This window comes from Bufo bufo, chromosome 3 (genome assembly GCF_905171765.1).
Source record: "Bufo bufo chromosome 3, aBufBuf1.1, whole genome shotgun sequence".
Lineage (NCBI taxonomy): Eukaryota > Metazoa > Chordata > Amphibia > Anura > Bufonidae > Bufo > Bufo bufo.
In genome coordinates this window covers 581,069,791-581,094,257 of record NC_053391.1, presented here as the reverse complement: position 1 = coordinate 581,094,257, position 24,467 = coordinate 581,069,791, and the positions used below count along the sequence as shown (strand labels likewise).

The following is a 24,467-nucleotide window of genomic DNA, read 5'->3' as shown; positions in this document are numbered from 1 at the left end:
TGAAGCATTGTGGTCACAGCATCATGCTGTGGCGGTGTTTTTCAGCAGCTGGAATAGGGAGACTGGTCAGAGATAATGGAAAGCTGAATGGAGCAAAGTACAGATATATTCTTACTGAAAACCTGATTCAAAGTGCTCTGAACCTCAGAATGGGCAAAAGGTTTACCTTCCAACAAGACAATGACCCTAAGTGCACAGCCAAGATAACACAGAAGGGGCTTAGGGACAACTCTGTGAATTTCCTTGAGTGGCCCAGCCACAGCCCTGACTTGGACCCAATCGGATATCCATGGAGAGACCTGAAATGGCTGTCTACCGATGGTCCCCATCCAATCTGACAGAGCTTGAGAGGATCTGCAGTGAAAAAAGGAGAAAATCCCCAAATCCAGATGTGCAAACCTCATGGCATCATACCTAAGAGGCTTTAGTGGCTGTGGAGGCTGTAATCGCTGCCAAGAGTGCTTCAGCTAAGTCCTGAGTAAAGGGTCTGAACACTTATGTCAATGCAAAGATTTCCAACATTCTGTTTTCACTTTGTCACTGTGGGTACTGAGTGCAGAATGATGGGGAAAAAATTTACGTTTTTTTAAATCACAGGGCAGCAATGTAACATAATGTAAAAAAGTGAAAGGGTCTGTAGACTTTCCAAATGCACAGTATATCATCATTACATTCACACATAGAAAGTGTAATTCCATTCCAACAACTCCTTTTTGGTGCATTATTCTCTTTCTCAATGAGTGCATGTTAGAAAATGTATAACTTTACATAATGCAAAGATTAACATGACGTTTAGCCAAATCTGCTGAGCAACAATTCTGAAACATTGGGACAGATCTACTAATCCTGTAGATGTGGCAAACTTAGCCAGTCTGTATAGACCTGCACCTTATTTATCACAAGCTGGATGATAAATCTGGTGCAGGGATAGACACTTGTCTAATTTTGTACCATTTCATTCTGTCACAAGCCTTTTCCATTAACACCACGCTGTCTTGGATGAGCTTGGCATAGTGGACATATCTAAGAATAGAACAAATTTTGGTGCAATTTACATCAAGGTCAAGGTGCATTCACAATAGTAAGTGGGGGCCACTGTGTACAGATGGTTGTCCTTGTTTGGCTATTAACCCAGAGTCATGTTTCAAGGTTCTTCAAAGGGTCAAACAATGACTTGGTAGCCACTTATATCTGACACTTAATGGACAGTTTTCTTCCTTATGGAGAACAGCTTTTTTGGATTTGAGAAATGGTCCAGTGATCTTTTAAGTTACAATGGCCTCGGGTTACAATATTTCATCATAGAATCATCTTTTCTGATCTACTCTAATTGGAAACCACACTAAACATCCAACAGTCCAGAATTGGGGCATGTGTGATGGCTGGCAGATCCAACCAAGCAGCACTGCCATTTCACTGGTAAAACACCTGTATTATTGAAGTACACTGATTGCCTGTGGATAGGAGATAAATGTCTGATCAGCAGGGGTCCGACTGCTGGGACCCTTCGATCTTGAGAACTGGGATCCTGTATTGCCTAGTTTCATGGATACGCTATCTCCCATTAAACTCTGCCAGAGATAGAAAATCCTTTATAGTTGGCCAGCTTCAGCAGTTCCATAGAGCTGAATGTAGAGGCAGCGCATATGCATGACCGCCACTTCCTTCGACCTGGGGAAAGCAGGGCCCCCGTTCTCAGTGGGACCCCTGCCAATCAGACACTTATCCGCTATCCTTTAGATTGAAGATAAGACTTTGTACTGGGGCAACCCATTTAAACCATGGGATATCTTTACAGATGTTACATCTCAACCACTGAATTTAACTTTAAATTAACTTTGAATGTAACTACTGATCCTTCTCTGAGGTAACCAGAATATTTGTTCTCTCAGACACTTTTAGAAAATTTATGTCATCTGATATTTTATTTACACAGTATATTTTCTAGAAAGCGGTATGACAACAGGTACATATAATGTCATCATTTCAGCCTCTCGGATGTCAGTTTCCTATATCTGGAAGAACATTAGAACATACTGTGGTCATCACAGATGTTTGGAGATAGAGATATATTGTTAAGCAGCTACTATAGTCCCAATCATAAACGGCATGACCATGAGCGTGGAGTAACCAGTCCCCAGAATGTTTTCTGCAAAAGAAAAATACATCAGAGGTTATCCCATGATTACATCATGTAGTACATCACAATCTGTTTCTAACAAGGCTAGAACCAGAGGTCTCTCTATTCACAGTTCCAGATGCTCTGCTAGATTTATATCAACCTGGCAGATCAGGAGGTGTGTCCTTTCTGCTGCATCTTTACTCTGGCACTATGGACACCTTTGGGGCAATATTTATTATCATTGCATTTTACTCATTTTTTTTTTTTGAAACATAGAAGATTGAAGGCATAAAAAGACCACCTGGTCCATCTAGACTACGCTTGTATTATTTTGTTTTATTTCTTTTATCTTAGGATAGATATGTGTTTATTCCAGGCTGGTTTAAATTCACTTACTGTAGATTTCCCAACCACATCAGCTGGAAGTTTGTTCCACACTTCAACCACTGTTGCAGTAAAATAATATTTCCTGACATTGCTCCTGATCATACCCCCAACTAATTTCACATTGTGCCCCTAGTTGTTGTGTTTAGCTTCTTATTGAGAACACTTTCTTCCAGACCCTTATTTAAACCTTTAAAGGGGTTATCCAAGATCTATAATGCTCCCCATATGCCCGGGCCTCTCACACAGGTTGTACTTACCTCACTCCGTGGCACCTTCGTTGCTTCTCATACCGACACAGCCGCTGCTGCATCTCCCCGTCGGCGGCCGTGCGGGCATTGCGGGTGATGCTAGGGACCGGTCGAGGCCTGCTATTGGCTAACCCCCCCCCCCACACACACCGAAACCAGATGTTTTTATCCGCGTGATGGTGAGATGCAGCGGCGGCCATGCCGGTATGAGAAGTGTCGCGGCCGTGCGGGGGTCGAGGCCTGCTATTGGCTAACCCCCCCCCGCCGAAGCCAGATGTTTTCATTCATCCACGTGATGGTGAGATGCAGCGGCGGCCATGCCAGTATGAGAAGTGTCGCGGGTGCTGGGGAGCGAGGTAAGTACAACCTCTGTGAGAGAACCAGGCATATATGGGCAGGCATTATAGATCTTGGATAACCCCTTTTACTTATTTAAAGGTTTTGATCATATCCCCCTTTCCCTTCTTTGCTCAAGGCTATACAGATTAAAGGGGTTGGCCACTATATAAGTACTTTCCACTATATAGTGGGAGGTAGGGTAAAAAAAGCGTTTCCTAATATACTTTATTAAAAAAATCTGAATAGTATTTTTTTTTATAATGAGCCCCTCCCCCTCAGCCCCGCTCTGCGTGCAGCCAGTTCGTCCATGGCTGCACGCGACATGAAGGAGCTTTAGAGAAAGCTCGTCCATGGCTTTATTCTAACTGCACATGCGCTGCTTTTCCTAATAAGAGCAGTGCATGCCCAGTCTGCCCCTGCCACTGGCGCGCTCCCTGCTCCGACTCTATCTCTACAACTGTCTTATTCCTGTCAGAGTTCGGCGCGGGAAGAAAAGAGCGCGTCTGATCCCCGACATGCTCTTGCTTTTCTTCCCTCTCCTGTACATTAGAGGGGGCATTATAGGGTTTGGATAACCCCTTTAAGACCCTCCACTATTTTTGTAGCCCGTCTTTTTTTAAAAGTTTCAACAGTTTTTCCTCTACAGCCTTCAGTTTCAGTGCATTTTCAGACGATTGCATTCTTCACTACAGTGAATCAATTCAGAGAGCTGCTCTGACGCCGTGTCCCCAAAGGTGCCCATAGCCCTTAAAATCATCATTTGCTGGAAGCACATTATCCTGCATAAGCGATCAGCAGCTATCGGGAACATTTGGCTCGTTCCCCATAATTGCTTGGGCATAAGCCCACGAGGGATTCTAAGACTGCACACACTTTTGTGTTCTGTATATCAATACTTTTATAGGTGTGGTAAACGTAGAAAGGGATGTGAACTGGGAACACTGAGCGTCAGGGCACAGAATGTCCCATTCATGTATTTTGTATTTGCACTATAAATATTACATTGAATACAATGTTCCTTTCTTGCTACAGCAAGCATTTATGTGTCTGTGCGTCCATGGCTGAAAACCAACCAGAATGTGTCAGTCAGGAATCATCTATTGTATTAGTAGAATCTAGAATAGGTCATCTTCTCCTACTGATCCCTGATCTGTATTTAGTACATTAATCACTATTCAGATTTACCTCTGTGAGGGGGCAGTGGATCTGGGCGTACCACTCCTGACAATATAAGCACAGCTGGATCCCCTGACCAATGAAGAGGAAGGTCCATAACATCACATTCCAAATTGGGCTGGTCCGTTTATCATTCATCATGAAATTAAATATGACTGGAAAACATAAGAAGGAAGTCTTAGGCTACTTTCACATTAGCATTTTTCGCGGATCCGTCATGGATCTGTAAAAACGCTTCCATTACAATAATACAACCGCATGCATCTGTCATGAACGGTTGTATTATGTCTTCTATAGCCATGACAGTCCATCTTGAACACCATTGAAAGTCAAAAGGGGACAAATCCATTTTCTATTGTGTCAGAGAAAACAAATCTGTCCCCGTTGACTTACATGGTATCAGATTCGTCTTGCTCCGCACCACATCGCAAGCAGCGTTTTTCTGTCCGCAATAGGGACGCAGCCAAACGGAACGGAATGCATTTTGGAGCACTCCGTTTCGTTCTGTTCAGTTTTGGCCCCATTGACAATAAATGGGGACAAAACTGAAGCGTTTTCTTCCGCTATTAAGACACTATGACGGATCTTAATAGCGGAATTGAAAACGCTAGTGTAAAAGTAGCCTTACTTATACCAATACATAACATATACACTGTACACATGCTGTAAGGAACCTACAAATAAACCACAGAACCTTTGCGCATTCAAGCATAAAGCTGGTTATACAAGCCATAGCTATGTCCACAAATATTTGAAGGGATACATACAGTATAAACAACCCCAGTTATTACCATCTCCGCTGTAAAGATACATTCAAGCCTCCAACTCGCATCGGATAGCACAATAGACCGCACATTGAATGCAACGATCAGGTGGGTAAGCGGAAAGCTAAAGACCACGTGGGACTCTGAAAGAACTTGAGCAGCGCCATCCGAGAAGCTTCTGCCTCGATTAACAACGAGGCCAGTGCAGGAGGAAGAGCACACAGAGAGAAACACAGATTGTCCAAAGGGTGGTAATGTAATAACACATAAAGTATCCTACTAATCAAAGATACATGATCTATATACGAATTAGTATTTAACCACTTTCCGTCCGCCCATAGGATATAAACGTCCTATGTGTGGACCTCTATTTCTGAAAGCACGTTTTAAAACGTCCTTTCAGAAATAGCAGCTGCACGCTAATCGTGCAGCTGCTGATCGGGTTGCCCGCTGTCAGTGACAGCAGGGCAACCCAGAGAGGAGGCAGGGACAGTGCCCAGGTGTCCCTGCCTTCAGGATCGCTGCAGACACAGCGCTCACTGCAGACACAGCGCTTCCTGTTCCGGCCCGGCGGTCATGTGACCGCCGGGACCGGAGCGTGCAGGAGCTGTGTGAGGTCTCTCAGAGACCTCGATCAGCCCTGCTCTGAGGCTATACAGCGCTGGATTGCTGCTGTACAGCCTCTCTAGGGGTGCATTTCTTCTGTAACTGGGGCTACTATGTCAGCCCCAGTTACAGGAGAAATCAACAGTGAAAAAAAAAAGTGTAAAATAAAAAAAATAAAAATAAAAGGTTGAAAATAAAAAAAATTAAAAAAGTTTCACATGTAAAAAAAAAAAAGGTCCCCAAGTAAGGAATGAAAAAAAATGTTAAAAATAGAAAAAATAAAATAAAATAGACATATTTGGTATTGCCGCGTCCGTAAAAACGAGCTCTATAAAAATATCACATGACCTAACCCCTCGGGTGAACACCGTAAAAAAAATAAAAAAATAAACTGTGTCAAAACAAGCAATTTTTGTCACCTTGCATCACAAAAGGTGCAACACCAAGTGATCAAAAACGCGTATGTCCCACAAAATGGTACCAATAAACCTGAACCCCTCAGATGAACGCGGTAAAAATAAATAAATAGAAACTGTGCTAAAACAGCCAATTTTTTGGTCACCTTGCCCCATAAAGTGTTATAATGAATGATCAAAAAATCCTATGTACCCAAAAATAGTACTAATAAAACTGGCACCTTATCCCCTAGTTTCCAAAATGGGGTCACTTCTTGGGAGTTTCTACTGTAAGGGTGCATCAGGGGGCTTCAAATGGGACATGGCATCTAAAAACCATGTGGAATTCCTTTTCTTCTGCGCCCTGCCGTGTGCCCATACAGCAGTTTATGACCACATGTGGGGTGTTTCTGTAAACCGCAGAATCTGGGTAATAAATATTGAGTTTTGTTTGGCTGTTAACCATCGATGTGTTAAAGAAAAAAATTGATTAAAATGGAAAATCTGCCAAAAAAGTGAAATTTTAAAATTTGATCTCTTTTCATTTAATTCTTGTGGAACGCATAAAGGGTTAACAAAGTTTGTAAAATCGGTTTTGAATACCTTGAGGGGTATAGTTTCTACAATGGGGTCATTTATAGGGGTATCCACTATGTAGGCCCCACAAAGTGACTTCAGACCTGAACTGGTCCTTAAAAAGTGGGTTTTGGCAATTTTCTTAAAAATTTGAAGAATTGCTTCTAAACTTCTAAGCCTTCTAACGTCCTAAAAAAATAAAATTAAATTTCCAAAATGATGCCAACATAAATTAGACATATGGGGAATGTTAAGTAATAAATATTTTATGAGGTATCACTTTCTGTTTTAAAAGCAGAGAAATTTAAATTTAGAAAATTGCGAATTTTTCCAATTTTTGGGTAAATTTGGGATTTTTTCATAAATAAAGGTGAAATATTTTGACTCAAATTTATGACTATCATGAAGTACAATGTGTCACGAGAAAACAATCTCTGAATGACTTGGATAAATAAAGGCGTTCCAAAGTTATTACCACATAAAGTGAGATATGTCAGTTTTGCAAAATTTGGCCTGGTCAGGAAGGGGGCAAATGGCCCAGATGGCAGGTGGTTAATTACTGAAGAGACTAATGGCGTGCCTTAGACTGCCCACAATAAAAGGCCACTCTGAAATGTGCACAGTTTTGCCTTGCTGGGGGAGGGGGGGTTTCAGAACGCCAGTCAGTATATGGTGTGGCCACCATTTTCCTCACGCAGTGCAACACATCTCTGTCGCATAGAGTTGATCAGGTTGTTGATTGTGGCCTGTGGAATGTTAGTCCACTCCTCTTTAATAGCTGTGCGAAGTTGCAGAATATTGGCAGGAACTGGAACACGCTGTCATATACGCCGATCCAGAGCATCCCAAACATGCTCAATGAGTGACATGCCCGGTGAGTATGCTGGCCATGCAAGAACTGGGATGTTTTCAGCTTCCAGGAATTGTGTACAGATCCTTGCAATATGGGGCCATGCATTATCATGCTGCAACATGAGGTGATGGTCGTGGATGAATGGCACAACAATAGGCCTCAGGATCTCGTCACGGTATCTCTGTTCATTCAAAATGCCATCAATAAAATGCACCTGTGTTTGTTGTCCATAACATACACCAGCCCATACCATAACCCCACCGCCACCATGGGCCACTCGATCCACAACGTTGACGTCAGTAAACCACTGACCCACACGACGCCACACACTCTGTCTGCCATCTGCCCTTAACAGTGAAAACCAGAACTCATCCGTAAACAGAACGCCTCTCCAACGTGCCAGACGCCATAGAATGTGAGCATTTGCCCACTCAAGTCGCTTGCGATGACGAACTGCAGTCAGGTCCAGACCCCGATGAGGACGACGAGCATGCAGATGAGCTTCCCTGAGACGGTTTCTGACAGTTTGTGCAGAAATTCTTTGGTTATGCAAACCGATTGTTGTTGCAGCTGTCCGGGTGACTGGTCTCAGACGATCATGGAGGTGAACATGCGATGTGGAGGTCCTGGGCTGGTGTGGTTACACGTGGTCTGCGGTTGTGAGGCCGGTTGGATGTACTGCCAAATTCTCTGAAACGCCTTTGGAGATGGCTTATGGTAGAGAAATGAACAAATATTTCATGGGCAACAGCTCTGGTAGACATTCCTGCAGTCAGCATACCAATTGCACGCTCCCTCAAACGTTGCAACATCTGTGGCATTGTGCTGTGTGATCAAACTGCACATTTCAAACTGGTCTTTTATTGTGGGCAGTCTAAGGCACACCTGTGCAATATTCATGCTGTCTAATCAGCACCTTGATATGCCACACCTGTGAGGTGGGATGGATTATCTCGGCAAAGGAGAAAAGCTCACTAACACAGATTTAGACAGATTTGTGAACAATATTTCAGTTATTTGAGTTCAGCTCATGCAAAATGGGAGCAAAACCGAAAGTGTTGCGTTTATATTTTTGTTCAGTGTATATATATATATATATATATATATATATATATATATATATATAAGCAAGATATTGCTGCATTTGTGGGAAGGGATGCTGATTACAAGGCTATTTATACGTACCTGTGGGCCCAGGCTGGCTGATTACTAGGCTATTTATAGGCACCTGTGGGCTCAGACTGACACCGATTCAGCTGATTTCACCCACCCACCCACACCTTCTTACAGTCACTTCACATTAGGGTGGCCCCCTTTAGGTTGCCCTACCACAGCAGTTATGGCATAACTCTACTGCTTGTTGTAGATAGGGTTAGATAGGTTAGGTTCACATTTCTGATAGCCGATCCGACCACAAATATATATATATATATATATATATATATACACACACAGCTTGAATAAGAATATATGAACTACCAGTTAATTATTGAAGAAACAAAATACAAATATATATACACACAGCTTGAACAAGAGGATATGAGCTAATGACTACCGGTATTTCCCATCTATTTCTTATATTTTTCATATTTTTTAATTGAACATTATGGATTATATGCAGTAATATGCAGAATCAACTTCAAAGGAGAACTAATTTATTCATTATTTTTCTGCAATAACATTTTTTTTGTGATTTAACCATTGATTTGAGGGAAATATCCATTTATCTGTCACATGAATCATGGTTCAATAATTTATTCATTTAATGATTTATGAATATCATGATTAATAGATGGATCAAGTTTGATGAATAGGAGAACATATTAGAATCCAAACGAGTGGACTTTTTATACATCATTTTATTTTTAGATTTTTTTTTTTTGTTTTATTCCATTGTATTTTTTATATTGTTTTTTTTTTTGTATTGTGCACTGAGTATCAAAAGGATATAATGTACAACTATTATAACACAGACTATTTTTCATGCCATACTAGATGATAGAGTGCCTGTCATCAAAGTGATTATTTATATTCTAGATATTAATTTGGCTTTGGGTGCTCCAAGGACAGTGCACCTTGATCCAGAGGTCTAGGAAAGTGAGCCACTGTAACATTATCTTATTATTATAAAAGCATGTCCACAAATATGCCCACTTGGATTGGCTAAGTGTGCCTTTTTGTTTTAAAGGGCTTGTCCGGCCATTTAAAAAAAAGGCTCCATATAGTGTAAATGAATAAAGTAATTTATTCTTACCTTTCCGATCCCACGCCACTCCTGTTCTGATGCTTCATGGGCCTCTGATGATTTCTGCTTTCCAATCCCCTCTGCTCCTGTTGCTGATGTTTTGCAGTCCCCCACTGATTTCTGATCCCATACTGCTTTCATTCTGATGTTTCATGGTCCCCCATCAGTTTCTGCTGTCTGAAGCACAGACCAGTGGAGACTGTGAAGTGTCAGAACGGGAGCAGTGGGGGAACAAAGGTAAAAATAACTTATTTTACTGTGCAGAGCCGGTTTTAAAATTTTTAAAAAATTGTAACAGGGAGCCATGGTTCGGGCAGCATGAAACTCCTGACAAGTTCTCTTTTAAAGGGTTTTCTGGGTGTTTAGTATTGACCTATTCTCAGGATAAGTCTTCAATAGCTGATCAGTAGGGGTCTGACTCCCAGCATCCCCGCTTATCAGCTGTTAGCCATCACTTTCATTGGTTACATAGCATATGTGCAGCTCAATCTCATTCAAATAAATGGGTCTGAGCTCCAATACCAATCACAGTCGATATGCAATGGACAGCACTATGCTTGGTAAACTGCGATCGGTGGGGGTGCCAGGAGTTGGATCCTGCTGATCTGATATTGATGACCTACCCAGACAACTTTAAATAAAGAAGACAGAAAACTAATGTTCAGATGGCCTGGCAAAGTGCAAGAATAAGAAAAAAGCAGGGGGGCAGTGAAGAAAGCTAGGTGCTGGACCCAGAGGGCTGGTGACAGGTGAGACTTTTTTTTTCAATTGCTGCACCCTACCTGGCCATCTGAACATGGGTTACCAATCTTGGAGAACCCCTTTAATTGCTACTTCCTCTTCAATACATTGCCCATCATTTCAGAAGCGAATGTACAGGTGAAACTCGAAAAATCTGAATATGGTGCAAAGTTCATTTATTTCAGTAATGCAACTTAAAAGGTGAAACTAACATATGAGATAGACTCATTACATGCAAAGCGAGATATTTCAAGCCTTTATTTGTTATAATTTGGATGATTATGGCTTACAGCTTATGAAACCCCAAAGTCACAATTTTGAGGTACCCTTTGCCCAGGGGATATGGATTAATTAGCTGAGTAGAGTGTGACACTTTGAGCCTAGAATATTGAACCTTTTCACAAAATTCTAATTTTAAGCTGCATTAATGCAATTCCTTTTAAAGTTGCATTACTGAAATAAATGGACTTATTCTGTACGAAATATGAGAGCCACGATATTCACATTTTTTGAGTTTCACCTGTAATTACAAGTACTCGCTTCATTCATTTGAATGGGGCAAGTACTTGTAATTACACTACTCCACCGCTGCAAGGGAGACGAACTGCAGTGTAATGAAAAGGAAGCAGCGAGCATGGAGCGCCACCTCCTCTTCAAGCAGCTGATTAGTGGGGGTCCTGGTTGTCGGACCCCCGCTGATCTGAAATTGATGAACTATCCTGAGGACAACCCTGCACAACCCCTTTAAGAAACATACAATCACAGTTTAACCAACTGAAATGCACTGGTCTGCATTATCGTTACTGTACTTTTTAGTGCTGGTCCATGGTACTTACGGTAGGACATTGACAGATTATTGAGTCTTACCAGAAATGGTGCAGCAGCTTTGGAGCTGCCAAACGTGATGGTGAATTTTAGATGTATGTGGGTAACTAAACATGCACATGAATAAATGTCTCTGTAGTAATGACATATTTTCAGCTAACCAAGGAAATATATTCCATAGAGGCAGATGGATGCTTGAGAGGATGGGGCCCACTCTTGGTTAGGACCCATTCTCTTTGTTATTGGGGGGTGAGAACTTGTTCAGGGTTTACATCTCCTGAGGAAAGGAGGTGGGATATCGACTCACCAGACATCTCCGTTTTGGGTGTCATGAACCAGAAACATAATGGGGACCCATTTTCTGCTATGTATGCTACTGCAACTGCTAACATTATGAAAAAGACATAGAAGAAAATGGTGGTCATATATACCTCCAAAAAGAGCAAAAAGGCAGAACATGACCGGGTAAAAGAAACCAAGAGACATTGTTAAAACATATTCATGTACAGTGGCAGAGATCAGGAATACAGCCAGCGTCACTCCTGTGCGAAAACGCTTCTTGAGCAGCTGAAAGATAAAGAATATTTCAGTTGTTGAGTGCAGGTTCACACCTCCAGATTGTCCTAATACTCTTCTGATGAAATCCTCACCCATAGCAGATCCTGGTAGACATAATAATACAACCAATCATGGACGACCACATTCCATGTGCGGTAGTAGTTGGAGAAGGACTTGGAATTCCACCAGTCCTGTAGAAAATGGAAACAGAGGCTTTATTGTAAAGCAATCCAATGCACGAAACCTTTGTGTAAGATGAAGAAAGGTGCAGTCACCTTATAAAACATGCGATCTGCAAAGCGGAGCATCTCAGCAAATGCGTTCAACCAGCAGTGCAGAAATCCAAAGAATGAGATTAGCAGCACAAAGGCACCTGAAAAATAGAACAATAAAGACAAAATCAAAGCCAAGTTCATTACACTTTGGGAAACATTTATTATGACCGGCGTTTTAGATGCCGGTCTTAATAAAGGTCCATAACTGGCAGTGGATCCGCCGAAGTTATGAAGAGGCGCAGGCTTCTTCATAACTTTGCCACATCCAGTGCCAGTTTTTAAATATAAGCCAGCTAATGAGTTGTCTTACATTTAGACCATTTAGAAAATGATGAATGAGTCCCCTTCCCACAATTTTAAACCTGGTGTGAGCAGGGAAAAGTTGCAGATAGCAGCGCAACAGTTAGCTGCGCCTGAAATACGCCTAATTTAGGCATATTTCAGATTACTAAATGACCCCCTTTATGTTTTATCTAATGTTCAGGCCTCAGTGATAACTGCTCTTATCATCATAAAAACAATTGGGAAGTTGTCACAATCCCACCCACATTTCTATTCTTATCATCATAGAATAATATACTGTTGGTTACGGTCCCGTCCTATAACAATTTAGGAGTTAAAGGGGTTGTCTCATCACAGACAAGCCTTTAGTATGAGAGCCACGGGTCTGGCTGCCACAACCCCCAGCAACCAGCTGATATTGCCAGTTGAATTTACAATCAGCTTCCACTGCAGTGAACACTACAGAGGAAATATAGCACAGGCAGCCTTCAAATGAATACATGGACATCTCAAGGTCATCAAGCCATGAGTAGCTGGTGAAGGGTTTTATCCCACCGTCATCCACAGGATATGCCATAAATGACTAATAGATGTGGCTCCAGAGTTTTTATGGCCCATCACAGTACCAGAGGATCCTCCAGGCTCTGACACATTTGCAGCTACCTTTGGAGCTAATCCCTTGCCACTAGGGTCTATTTCTTTGTTTTAAAAACTTTTTGACTTTATTGAAGATATAGGAGTTGGGCCCCAAGAATAATTTCCTCTGGTAGGCCCAAGGAACCACAGTTCAATACTGTGCGGGTCACTCTTCTGGAACCTGAACCTATCTCCAGAACAGGGGTTCCCCCTCATCCTACATATTGAGGTGGCTACCACATCAAGGCAAAGAGTGAGTGGACAGATAGTAACGCATGTCCTCTGCTCTCTTCATTCTTTTCTATGATAGTCATGGAAAAACATAGTAACATAGTATATAAGGCCGAAAAAAAGACATTTGTCCATCCAGTTCGGCCTGTTATCCTGCAAGTTGATCCAGAGGAAGGCAAAAAAAAAAAAAACTGTGAGTTAGAAGCCAATTTTCCCCACTTAAGGGGAAATAAATTCCTTCCCGACTCCAATCAGGCAATCTGAATAACTCCCTGGATCAAAGACCCCTCTCTAGTAGCCATATCCTGTAATATTATTACACTCCAGAAATACATCCAGGCCCCTCTTGAACTCTTTTAGTGAACTCACCATCACCACCTCCTCAGGCAGAGAGTTCCATAGTCTCACTGCTCTTACCGTAGAGAATCCTCTTCTATGATTGTGTACAAACCTTCTTTCCTCCAGATGCAGAGGATGTCCCCTCGTCACAGTCCTGGGGATAAATAGATGATGGGAGAGATCTCTGTACTGACCCCTGATATATTTATACATAGTTATTAGATCGCCCCTCTGTCATCTTTTTTCTTAAGTGAATAATCCTAATGTTGATAATCTTTCAGGGTACTGTAGTCCACCCATTCCAGTTATTACTTTAGTTGACCTCCTCTGAACCCTCTCCAGCTCTGCTATGTCTGCCCTGTTCACAGGAGTCAAGAACTGTACACAGTAATCCATGTGTGGTCTGACTAGTGATTTGTAAAGTGGCAGGACTATGTTTTCATCACAGGCATCTATGCCTCTTTTGATGCAACCCATTATCTTATTGGCCTTGGCAGCAGCTGCCTGACACTGGTTTCTACAGTTAAGTTTGCTGTTCACTAAAATCCCTAGGTCCTTTTCCATGTCAGTGTTACCGGGTCTTACCATTTAGTATGTACTAGTGACTTGCATTATTCCTTCCCATGTGCATAACCTTACATTTGTCAGTGTTAAACCTCATCTGCCACTTATCTGCCCAAGCCTCTAATCTATCCAGATCCCTCTGTAGTAGTATACTGTCCTCTTCAGTGTTAATTACTTTACACAGTTTAGTGTAATTTGCAAAAATTTATATTTTACTGTGCAAGCCTTCTACAAAATTATTAATAAATATATTGATGAGACTATGGCCCAGTACTGACCCCTGAGGTACCCCACTAGTGACAGTGACATAATCTGAGTGTGTACCGTTAATAACCACCCTCTGTTTTCAATCATTGAACCAGTTACTTACCCACATAGAGAAGTTTTTTCCCAGTCCGAGCATTCTCATTTTATATACTAACCTTTTATGTGGTACTGTGTCAAATTCTTTTATGTGGTACAGTGTCAAATGCTTTGGAGAAGTCCAGATATACGACATCCATTGATTCACCACTGTCAAGTCTAGAACTTACCTCCTCATAGAAACTGATTAAATTAGTTTGACATAGCTGGGCATGCTTACCCCACAGAAGTGAATGTAGAGAGCCGTGAACATTCATGGCCACCTTTCCACTCATTCTCTGCCTGGGTGCAGTGCCTACCTGGCTAAATGTGATACAGACAGGGGGAAAACCCTTTCTGGAGATAGACGCAGGTCCTAGAATGGAACATCTATGAGATGTTTTGGGCATATCCTGTGGAAATGCCATACATATCTAAGGTTAGAATACCCCTTTAAAATCTCTCCATTCTGACAGTAGCAGGGATCACCCTCACTATATTATCCATATGCTCTAATAGGCCACAGCACTGCAGCATCTTGAGATTTATGACAGTAAATATGATTTTTATTACGATTATTATTACAAGCACAACTTACGGTACTTACTGCCAATCTGGATTTTTCTTTTGAATAAATAAATACAATTTATATTTAATGTCCATTTGTTTGTTGTCTAATTTATCAGTGTAGGTGACATTTTAGTCATATGTTATTGTTTTACATGTGAAAGTTTTTGGCACGCAGATATCTGCACTATTGATATGAGTTTTCTCATATAATGTACCAAATAGGAGGAGCAGAGGTCCTTGTCTTACATACTAAACCAAGAGATCACCTATAAACCCTGAAGTCTCACTTTAATGATATAGAGATAGATAACGATTTAAAGGGGTTTTCCGGGAATTTAATATTGATGAACTATCCTCAGGATAGGTCATCAATATCAGATTGGCGGGGGTTCCTGCATCCAGCACCCCCACTGATCAGCTGTTTGAAGAGAAGGGTGCGCTGTACTATTAATTGGAAACTGCCTGTATTAACCACTTCCCATCTGGGCCATTTGCCCCCTTCCTGACCAGGCCTAATTTTGCAAATCTGACATATCTCACTTTATGTGGTAATAACTTTGGAACGCCTTTATTTATCCAAGTCATTCAGAGATTGTTTTCTCGTGACACATTGTACTTCATGATAGTCATAAATTTGAGTCAAAATATTTCACCTTTATTTATGAAAAAATCCCAAATTTACCCCAAAATTTGAAAAATTTGCAATTTTCTAAATTTCAATTTCTCTGCTTTTAAAACAGAAAGTGATACCTCATAAAATATTTATTACGTAACATTCCCCATATGTCTACTTTATGTTGGCATCATTTTGGAAATGTCATTTTATTTTTTTAGGACGTTAGAAGGCTTAGAAGTTTAGAAGCAATTCTTCAAATTTTTAAGAAAATTGACAAAACCCACTTTTTAAGGACCAGTTCAGGTCTGAAGTCACTTTGTGGGGCCTACATAGTGGATACCCCACCCCCATAAATGACCCCATTGTAGAAACTACACCCCTCAAGGTATTCAAAACCGATTTTACAAACTTTGTTAACCCTTTATGCGTTCCACAAGAATTAAAGGAAAATGGAGATCAAATTTTAAAATTTCACTTTTTTGGCAGATTTTCCATTTTAATCCAATTTTTTCTTTAATACATCGATGGTTAGCAGCCAAACAAAACTTAATATTTATTACCCAGATTCTGCGGTTTACAGAAACACCCCACATGTGGTCATAAACTGCTGTATGGGCACACGGCAGGGCGCAGAAGAAAAGGAACTCCACATGGTTTTTAGATGCCATGTCCCATTTGAAGCCCCCTGATGCACCCTTACAGTAGAAACTCCCAAGAAGTGACCCCATTTTGGAAACTAGGGGATAAGGTGCCAGTTTTATTAGTACTATTTTTGGGTACATAGGATTTTTTGATCATTCATTATAACACTTTATGGGGCAAGGTGACCAAAAAATTGGCTGTTTTAGCACAGTTTCTATTTATTTATTTTTACCGCGTTCATCTGAGTGGTTCAGTCAAGTGACATTTTTATAGAGCAGATTGTTACGGACGTGGCGATACCTAATATGTATACTTTTTCTCATTTATTAAAGTTTTACACAATAATAGCATTTTTGAAACAAAAACATTATGTTTTAATGTGTCCATGTTCTGAGAGCTATAGTTTTTTTATTTTTTGAGAGATTTTCTTATGTTGGGGCTCATTTTTTGCGGGATGAGATGACGGTTTTATTGGTACCATTTTGTGGGACATACGCGTTTTTGATCACTTGGTGTTGCACCTTTTGTGATGCAAGGTGACAAAAATTGCTTGTTTTGACACCATTTTTTTTTTTTTTTTTTTACGGTGTTCACCCGAGGGGTTAGGTCATGTGAAATTTTTTTAGAGCTGGTTTTTACGGACGCGGCAATACCAAATATGTCTATTTTATTTTATTTTTTCTATTTTTTAAAAAAAAAATTATTCCTTACTTGGGGACTTTTTTTTTTTACATGTGAAACTTTTTTTATTTTATTTTTTTTTATTTTATTTGACACTTTTCGTCCCCCATAAGGTCATACAAGACCTCTGGGGGACATTTACTTCACTTTTTTTTTTTTTCACTGTTGATTTCTCCTGTAACAGGGGCCGACATAGTAGCCCCAGTTACAGAAGAAATGCACCCCTAGAGAGGCTGTACAGCAGCAATCCAGCGCTGTACAGCCTCAGAGCAGGGGTGATCGAGGTCTGTGAGAGACCTCACACAGCTCCTGCACTCTCCGGTCCCGGCGGTCACATGACCGCCGGGCCGGAACAGGAAGCGCTCGGTGAGCGCTGTGTCTGCAGCGATCCTGAAGGCAGGGACACCTGGGCACTGTCCCTGCCTCCTCTCTGGGTTGCCCTGCTGTCACTGACAGCGGGCAACCCGATCAGCAGCTGCACGATTAGCATGCAGCTGCGATTTCTGAAAGGACGTTTTAAAACGTGCTTTCAGAAATAGAGGTCCACCCATAGGACGTTTATATCCTATGGGCGGACGGAAAGTGGTTAACTTGCTGATGGACAGATGGCATAAAGATCTGGGTGGGCTGGAATGTATTTAGATTGCATGCATTTCTGCAAGAAATATTTTTATATCTCACGTACAGACTGAAATATTCTACTAGACATGTCACTGGAAAAAGTACAATGCCAAGAGGTGAAGAAATGTACATCAGTATTAGTATCATTAAAGGGATTTTATGGGACTTTAATATTGATGAGTCATCCTCAGTCATCCATATCAGATTGGCGGGGGTCTGACATCCGGCACCCCCACCGATCAGCTGTTTGAAGAGAAGGCTGTGCTCCGTTCCTTCCCTTCATTGTTTACCTGCTTGCTGTCGACATCGCAGTGGCGAGCAGGTGTATATATGTTCCTATACACTTGAATAGGAACGAGCCGCCCCATAGAACTGAATGCAACGGCTTGTAATTATACCTGCTGTGATGTCGACAGCGTGCAGGTAAACAGTGAAGGGAAGGCAGCGCTTGAACGGAGCACAGCCTTCTCTTCAAACAGCTGATCGGTGGGGGTGCCGGATGTCAGACCCCGCCAATCTGATATGGATGACTGAGGATGGGTCTGTAACATCCCAGAGTATGTCACTAAACTCTGACACCCGGCTTCATTATGTTAAGATGTGAATGTGTTAATATCTGATGTAATCTCACTGTGCATTGCCATGTATTTATCTGTATTTTATATATTTGCTGTAATTTCCATGTACACCAGCAGGTGGCAGCAGTATGTAGCAGATAGTCTGTAGGAAAGTTAGTATACCTAGGCTGGAATATACCATTCCAGGCTAGCTTCCCCCATCTGAGGAGGAGTGGAATGTGCCCACTCTTACTTCAGAGGGAGGACAGAAGGTTCTAGGCAGTGTACCAGCCACCCCCTGTTCAGGCAGGCTGCGTGAATAGGAGCTCCCAGAAACAGGGATCCCAACAAAGGATTCAGGCCTAACCTGAGGCCTAAAGCAACATCCCCAGCCTGAGTTCCTTACCTCAGCTGGATGAACAAAGAAAGCAGCAATTGCAGAACTTCTAGATCTCCAGGACGAAACCAATATTCCCTGTGAGCAGTCCTGTAAGTACAGATTCTAGCAACAAGGAGAAGATAAGTACCTCCATAGCTAGTCAGGCCCAAACTAAGCAGAACCCAAGACAGAGCAGAAGACAGATACCTGCCAGATCTATAGGCGTATGTTCAGATGCAGAATAGATATATATTATTCCTGCCACATACAGGGAGTGCAGAATTATTAGGCAAGTTGTATTTTTGACAAACAGACAATATAGATAATGAGGGTGACCACCTGAGTCAAACAGAAGAATTATATGGAAAGTGGTCAAAAATAAAACTTAACGTTTAATAAAGATATTTAGAATAAATGGGTCCCAAGATAAGAGATGAACAATTTATATAAATATACACACGCGGAGCACCACGGCGGTTTACCAGACAGATGTAGATGGTGCCAAAACCAAAAAAGCAATAATGTAAAGTGCTCGGCGGCACCAGGAAAAAACCGGTTGGTCCTACCGCACAGATGGGGTACTCCAGAAACAGCAATTGACCGGCCGGTGTTGATAGATATTCACACAGTTGAAGACGGTAATCACGTAGCACAGGGAGGTTAGTAGAACTGGCTGGCCCTAGAATAGCCCTGGAGCCCTACACTCGCCTATGTGACCGGATGACGGAGACCCGCCACCAGTCACCTACAGGAACCTCACCCTGGAATTAATGCGCCCTAGAGAAGCCCTTGCTTACCTAATCCCTACATGCATGTTTCGCTGGGGAGGGATGAGTAACAAGCTCATCAGGGGAAACATGGGAGCTTGGGCTGAATCTGTGCTAGGTGCACTGACAATAATGTCAAAAGTGCACTCTGCACAGAGACAAGAAACACCACAATCCAGATATGGATCTTAAGTGGGCAAATTAGCTATGAGGGGAAAGGGGAATCAAGATATGGAGCCCCTCTCCTAACAGCTGAGACGCATGGGCTGATGTAGCCTGGGTAGCCGTTGACAGGCGCTACCTTTTAAAGTGAAAGCCAGCCTCAGAATGAGGCTTGGCTAGAACACGCCCACCTCAGTCCGAGCGAGTGATGAACGCCCGCGCATGCGCGGAGCGATACAACGCACAGAGAGAGGAAGGCAGGGAGGTGGACGTATGACAGAGATGACGTCATCACGTCCCATCTCGCAAATACACGCGAGATGACGCGACGGTTGCCAAGCCAACGGGACGCGTTCACAGGCATCGTCGGGCCGCGCAGCTCCGGGTATGTTGCTGCGCTCAATATGAACCTGGTATTATATGGCAAAATGATAAAGTAATATATGATTCAAGACTATGTTGGCAGTATATGGACACATATAGGAGGGGCATAAGGGGAGATGGTAAAATTGAAGGAAGGGACAGGTAAACGAGGAAGGGGGGAGGGGGAAGGAGATGGTATATACTTAAACACAAAATGTAACTATGAATATATATGGGGGCAGTAGAGGGCACCCCACATATATTCAATGGGTGATCAATCCTTGGGCTATATGAAGCAGCCGAAATTGAGCTGTTCATTGAGCCCCATGGGTGAGACTGTGCCCAGCGTAAAAATCCAGCGGGATTCCTTCTGGAGCAGCGTGCGGTCCCAGTCTCCCCCACGGGCCGGACGAACAACTTGCTTAATTCCTACTGCCTTGAGGCAGTTTGGATTCCCCTGGTGGTAATCATGTACATGCCTCGACACTGCTGTGTCCCTGTTATTGGCAATGTCGCCAAGATGCTCACCAAGGCGTCTACGTAGCTCACGTTTTGTTTTTCCTACGTATTCCAAACCGCAGGTGCAGGTGATCTTATAAATGACGCCCTGTGTCTTACAATTGATAAAATCTCTGATAGGAAATGTTTTTGACAAATTGGAGCTGTAAAAGGTTTTGCCTGGTTGAATGAGCCCACAGGCTACACAGCCACTACACCTGAAGCAGCCTATTGGCCTACGGTCGAGCCAAGTGCCTTGCCTAGGAACAGGTGTGAAATGGCTGTGAACAAGGAGATCCTTCAAGTTGCTGCCCCTTCTAAATGTAATTTGAGGGTAGTCATGTACAGCTTCTTTAATATCTGGGTCTATCATCAAGATAGGCCAATGCTTACCGAGGATCCCTCTTATCTTGTCAGCACAGCAAAAGTTGTATTTTTGAGGATTAATTTTATTATTGAACAACAACCATGTTCTCAATGAACCCAAAAAACTCATTAATATCAAAGCTGAATATTTTTGGAAGTAGTTTTTAGTTTGTTTTTAGTTTCAGCTATTTTAGGGGGATATCTGTGTGTGCAGGTGACTATTACTGTGCATAATTATTAGGCAACTTAACAAAAAACAAATATATACCCATTTCAATTATTTATTTTTACCAGTGAAACCAATATAACATCTCAACATTCACAAATATACATTTCTGACATTCAAAAACAAAACAAAAACAAATCAGTGACCAATATAGCCACCTTTCTTTGCAAGGACACTCAAAAGCCTGCCATCCATGGATTCTGTCAGTGTTTTGATCTGTTCACCATCAACATTGCGTGCAGCAGCAACCACAGCCTCCCAGACACTGTTCAGAGAGGTGTACTGTTTTCCCTCCTTGTAAATCTCACATTTGATGATGGACCACAGGTTCTCAATGGGGTTCAGATCAGGTGAACAAGGAGGCCATGTCATTAGATTTTCTTCTTTTATAACCTTTCTTGCCAGCCACGCTGTGAAGTACTTGGACGCGTGTGATGGAGCATTGTCCTGCATGAAAATCATGTTTTTCTTGAAGGATGCAGACTTCTTCCTGTACCACTGCTTGAAGAAGGTGTCTTACAGAAACTGGCAGTAGGACTGGGAGTTGAGCTTGACTCCATCCTCAACCCGAAAAGGCCCCACAAGCTCATCTTTGATGATACCAGCCCAAACCAGTACTCCACCTTGCTGGCGTCTGAGTCGGACTGGAGCTCTCTGCCCTTTACCAATCCAGCCACGGGCCCATCCATCTGGCCCATCAAGACTCACTCTCATTTCATCAGTCCATAAAACCTTAGAAAAATCAGTCTTGAGATATTTCTTGGCCCAGTCTTGACGTTTCAGCTTGTGTGTCTTGTTCAGTGGTAGTCGTCTTTCAGCCTTTCTTACCCTGGCCATGTCTCTGAGTATTGCACACCTTGTGCTTTTGGGCACTCCAGTGATGTTGCAGCTCTGAAATATGGCCAAACTGGTGGCAAGTGGCATCTTGGCAGCTGCACGCTTGACTTTTCTCAGTTCATGGGCAGTTATTTTGCGCCTTGGTTTTTCCACACGCTTCTTGCGACCCTGTTGACTATTTTGAATGAAACGCTTGATTGTTCGATGATCACGCTTCAGAAGCTTTGCAATTTTAAGAGTGCTGCATCCCTCTGCAAGATATCTCACTATTTTTGACTTTTCTGAGCCTGTCAAGTCCTTTTTTGACCCATTTTGCCAAAGGAAAGGTAGTTGCCTAATAATTATGCACACCTAATATAGGGTGTTGATGTCATTAGACCACACCCCTTCTCATTGCAGAGATGCACATCACTTAATATGCTTAATTGGTAGTAGGCTTTCGAGCCTATACAGCTTGGAGTAAGACAACATGCATAAAGAGGATGATGTGGTCAAAATACTCATTTGCCTAATAATTCTGCACGCAGTGTATTGCCAACACCTGCTGGGACCCTAGACTATTGCTGTAATTGTATGGATCTAAAGCTGCATAAGATAACATCAAGTAAAGACAAGTTGGACCCTATTCTCTGTGTGGAATTCCATCATTCCTCCATTACTCCTATTTACAACACTCAATTTTGTTGCATGTGAGCCAGGATACAGGAGTCCGGCCATACTAAGGTAGGAGACACCGTTGACACAATACAGAGACAATATCCCCCTCTGGCATTCCTAACCTAGTACGTGTGCTCATACCATCCTAAAGGGCCCTTTTACAGTACCTGCGCAAGCTGCAACTGGCGTCACGAACTTAGTTACACCTAAATCTGACCCACTGCATAACAGCCCCAATGACCCAGTGTCCTGCTCATTGCATTCAAGTGGCGTCACGATTGAAATTGTGTGTCCATCCCTAACCAGCAAAATCACATCTAATTGCGCAAAAACGGACTTAAAAAATTGCATGCTGCACAGTATATCAAAAGGGCTGAAGATTGCACCAAAACCGCTTATAAAGTGAATTGCTTACTTACATTGCTGTGCCAAAGAAAGCGCTGCACGTGCGCTGCAGCACGTCAAGTGTTAATTCGGCATTGTAAAGATTCGCCATATTCATCCCAAAATGGCGCGGCGTCCTTATGCTGAAAGACAAAGAAATCAAGAAACGCCCTCCCAGGAGCGCGAAAATGAGAAATACGCCCCCCAGAAGCGGGAAAATGTGACTACACCCCCTCAGGAGCGGCGCGAAGATAGCGAAAAACGCCCCCTCAGGAGCGGGAAAAATTGAGCCTGCCCACCTTGAACTTTCTATTGTGCACCAAGGTGATAAAGTCTCCATCCCTTGGGCTGCACCCTCAAAACCTACTACTTGCCAGGAGAAGGAGGAGAACAAGATGGCTTATCCAAGACCAAGGTGGAATGCCATGTCCATCGCTGGGGAGGAAGTGTACCCAGAACAGCCCATGGAGATCCGGGTCTCTCAACTTGTACAGAGACGCGGACCCTCAGCTCTTGCTGCCCGCCAGGAGGCCGTGGATACCCCTGTGCTGCAGACCCCTGCTGCATCTAGCTTACCGGAGCTACCAGAGATGTCGGAGGAGAGTGAAGAAGTCCCGGTTCCTGACAGCGGTGTCCCAGATGTGGTCATCGAATACCAAGATGCCGTGGATCCCTCTGCTGTATATAGCGCACCGGCAGAAGTTGAAGAACCTGTCCGGATGGATGTTGATGTGATACCCGCTCCCGCAGAGGACGTCGCTGACGTCACTCCTTCAGCAGAAGAGAAGCCTGTGATCCAGATGGCGCCTGAATCCGGAGAGGACCAGCGGAGGACACTGGAACCGGCCACCCGGCCGCGACGTCAGGTAGGAGCTACCCCGCTCCCTGAGGCCCAGGCCCAGTCCATGTCCGCTCCACCGCCACGTCCAGAGACCCCATCACCGCCAATCAGCTTGAGGCCTACCAAGCCACAGCCACCTACTGGTGCGGTGGAGGCGGCCAGGGATTCCACTCCACCGCCCAGCTACAGCCAGCTCAGCAGCCTCAACCCCGAGGTGCCGCATGAGATCACCGCATTTGCCCAGACGGCTTGGGAGTACAAGTCGGCCGTAGAGGAATGGGTGAAGGAAGTCCTTGACCACCCCCAGTCTGGAGATCCCGTCCTGACCAGACGCACAGGAACCGTCCTATGGTTCTCTGTTGAAAGAGGTGTGGGTTTTCTCCAGGATAACCACTCAGGAACTGAGATATTTGTGGGCCGCAGATCTGTAAAGCGCCACTATTTGCCCCAAGAGAGGCACAATCTATACATTGGGGACCAGGTGGAATACACCCCCATGCGGTCCATCCAAGGACTATTTGCGGCTGGAGTAACTCTGCTCCAGAAACCTCTCTCCCCTGCCATCACCCCAGAGACCTGGCAGGAAGAGCCAGGCTCTGCGGCTAGAACAAGATGTTTACAGGAGACCCCAGACGGCAGGCTGGTCTTCAAAGAAAAGGCAGAACCAGCTCCTGCACCTTTAATTCCAGATCTGTCACCTCCACCAACCCTGAGGGTAGGACAAATAAATAATTCAGTTCTTACCTTCAATCCTAAGGTGCAGCCATGTTTCGTACCCCCCTATGTACTCCCATGG

General features: G+C 43.1%; 1 protein-coding gene across 1 annotated transcript in view; it reads right to left on the bottom strand.

Annotated features, from left to right (window-relative positions):
- Positions 1–1,984: 1,984 nt before the first annotated feature.
- The window catches only part of SOAT2 (sterol O-acyltransferase 2), a 118,861-nt gene continuing 96,378 nt past the window's right edge, over positions 1,985–24,467 (bottom strand). Inside the window, exons 11-15 of the mRNA XM_040425790.1 lie at positions 12,111–12,208; positions 11,928–12,026; positions 11,709–11,844; positions 4,282–4,427; positions 1,985–2,149 (exon numbers count right to left, since the gene is read on the bottom strand). Of these exons, the coding sequence (XP_040281724.1) occupies positions 2,099–2,149; positions 4,282–4,427; positions 11,709–11,844; positions 11,928–12,026; positions 12,111–12,208 (530 nt within the window). The 3' untranslated portion in view covers positions 1,985–2,098. The remainder of the gene's footprint in view (positions 2,150–4,281; positions 4,428–11,708; positions 11,845–11,927; positions 12,027–12,110; positions 12,209–24,467) is intronic.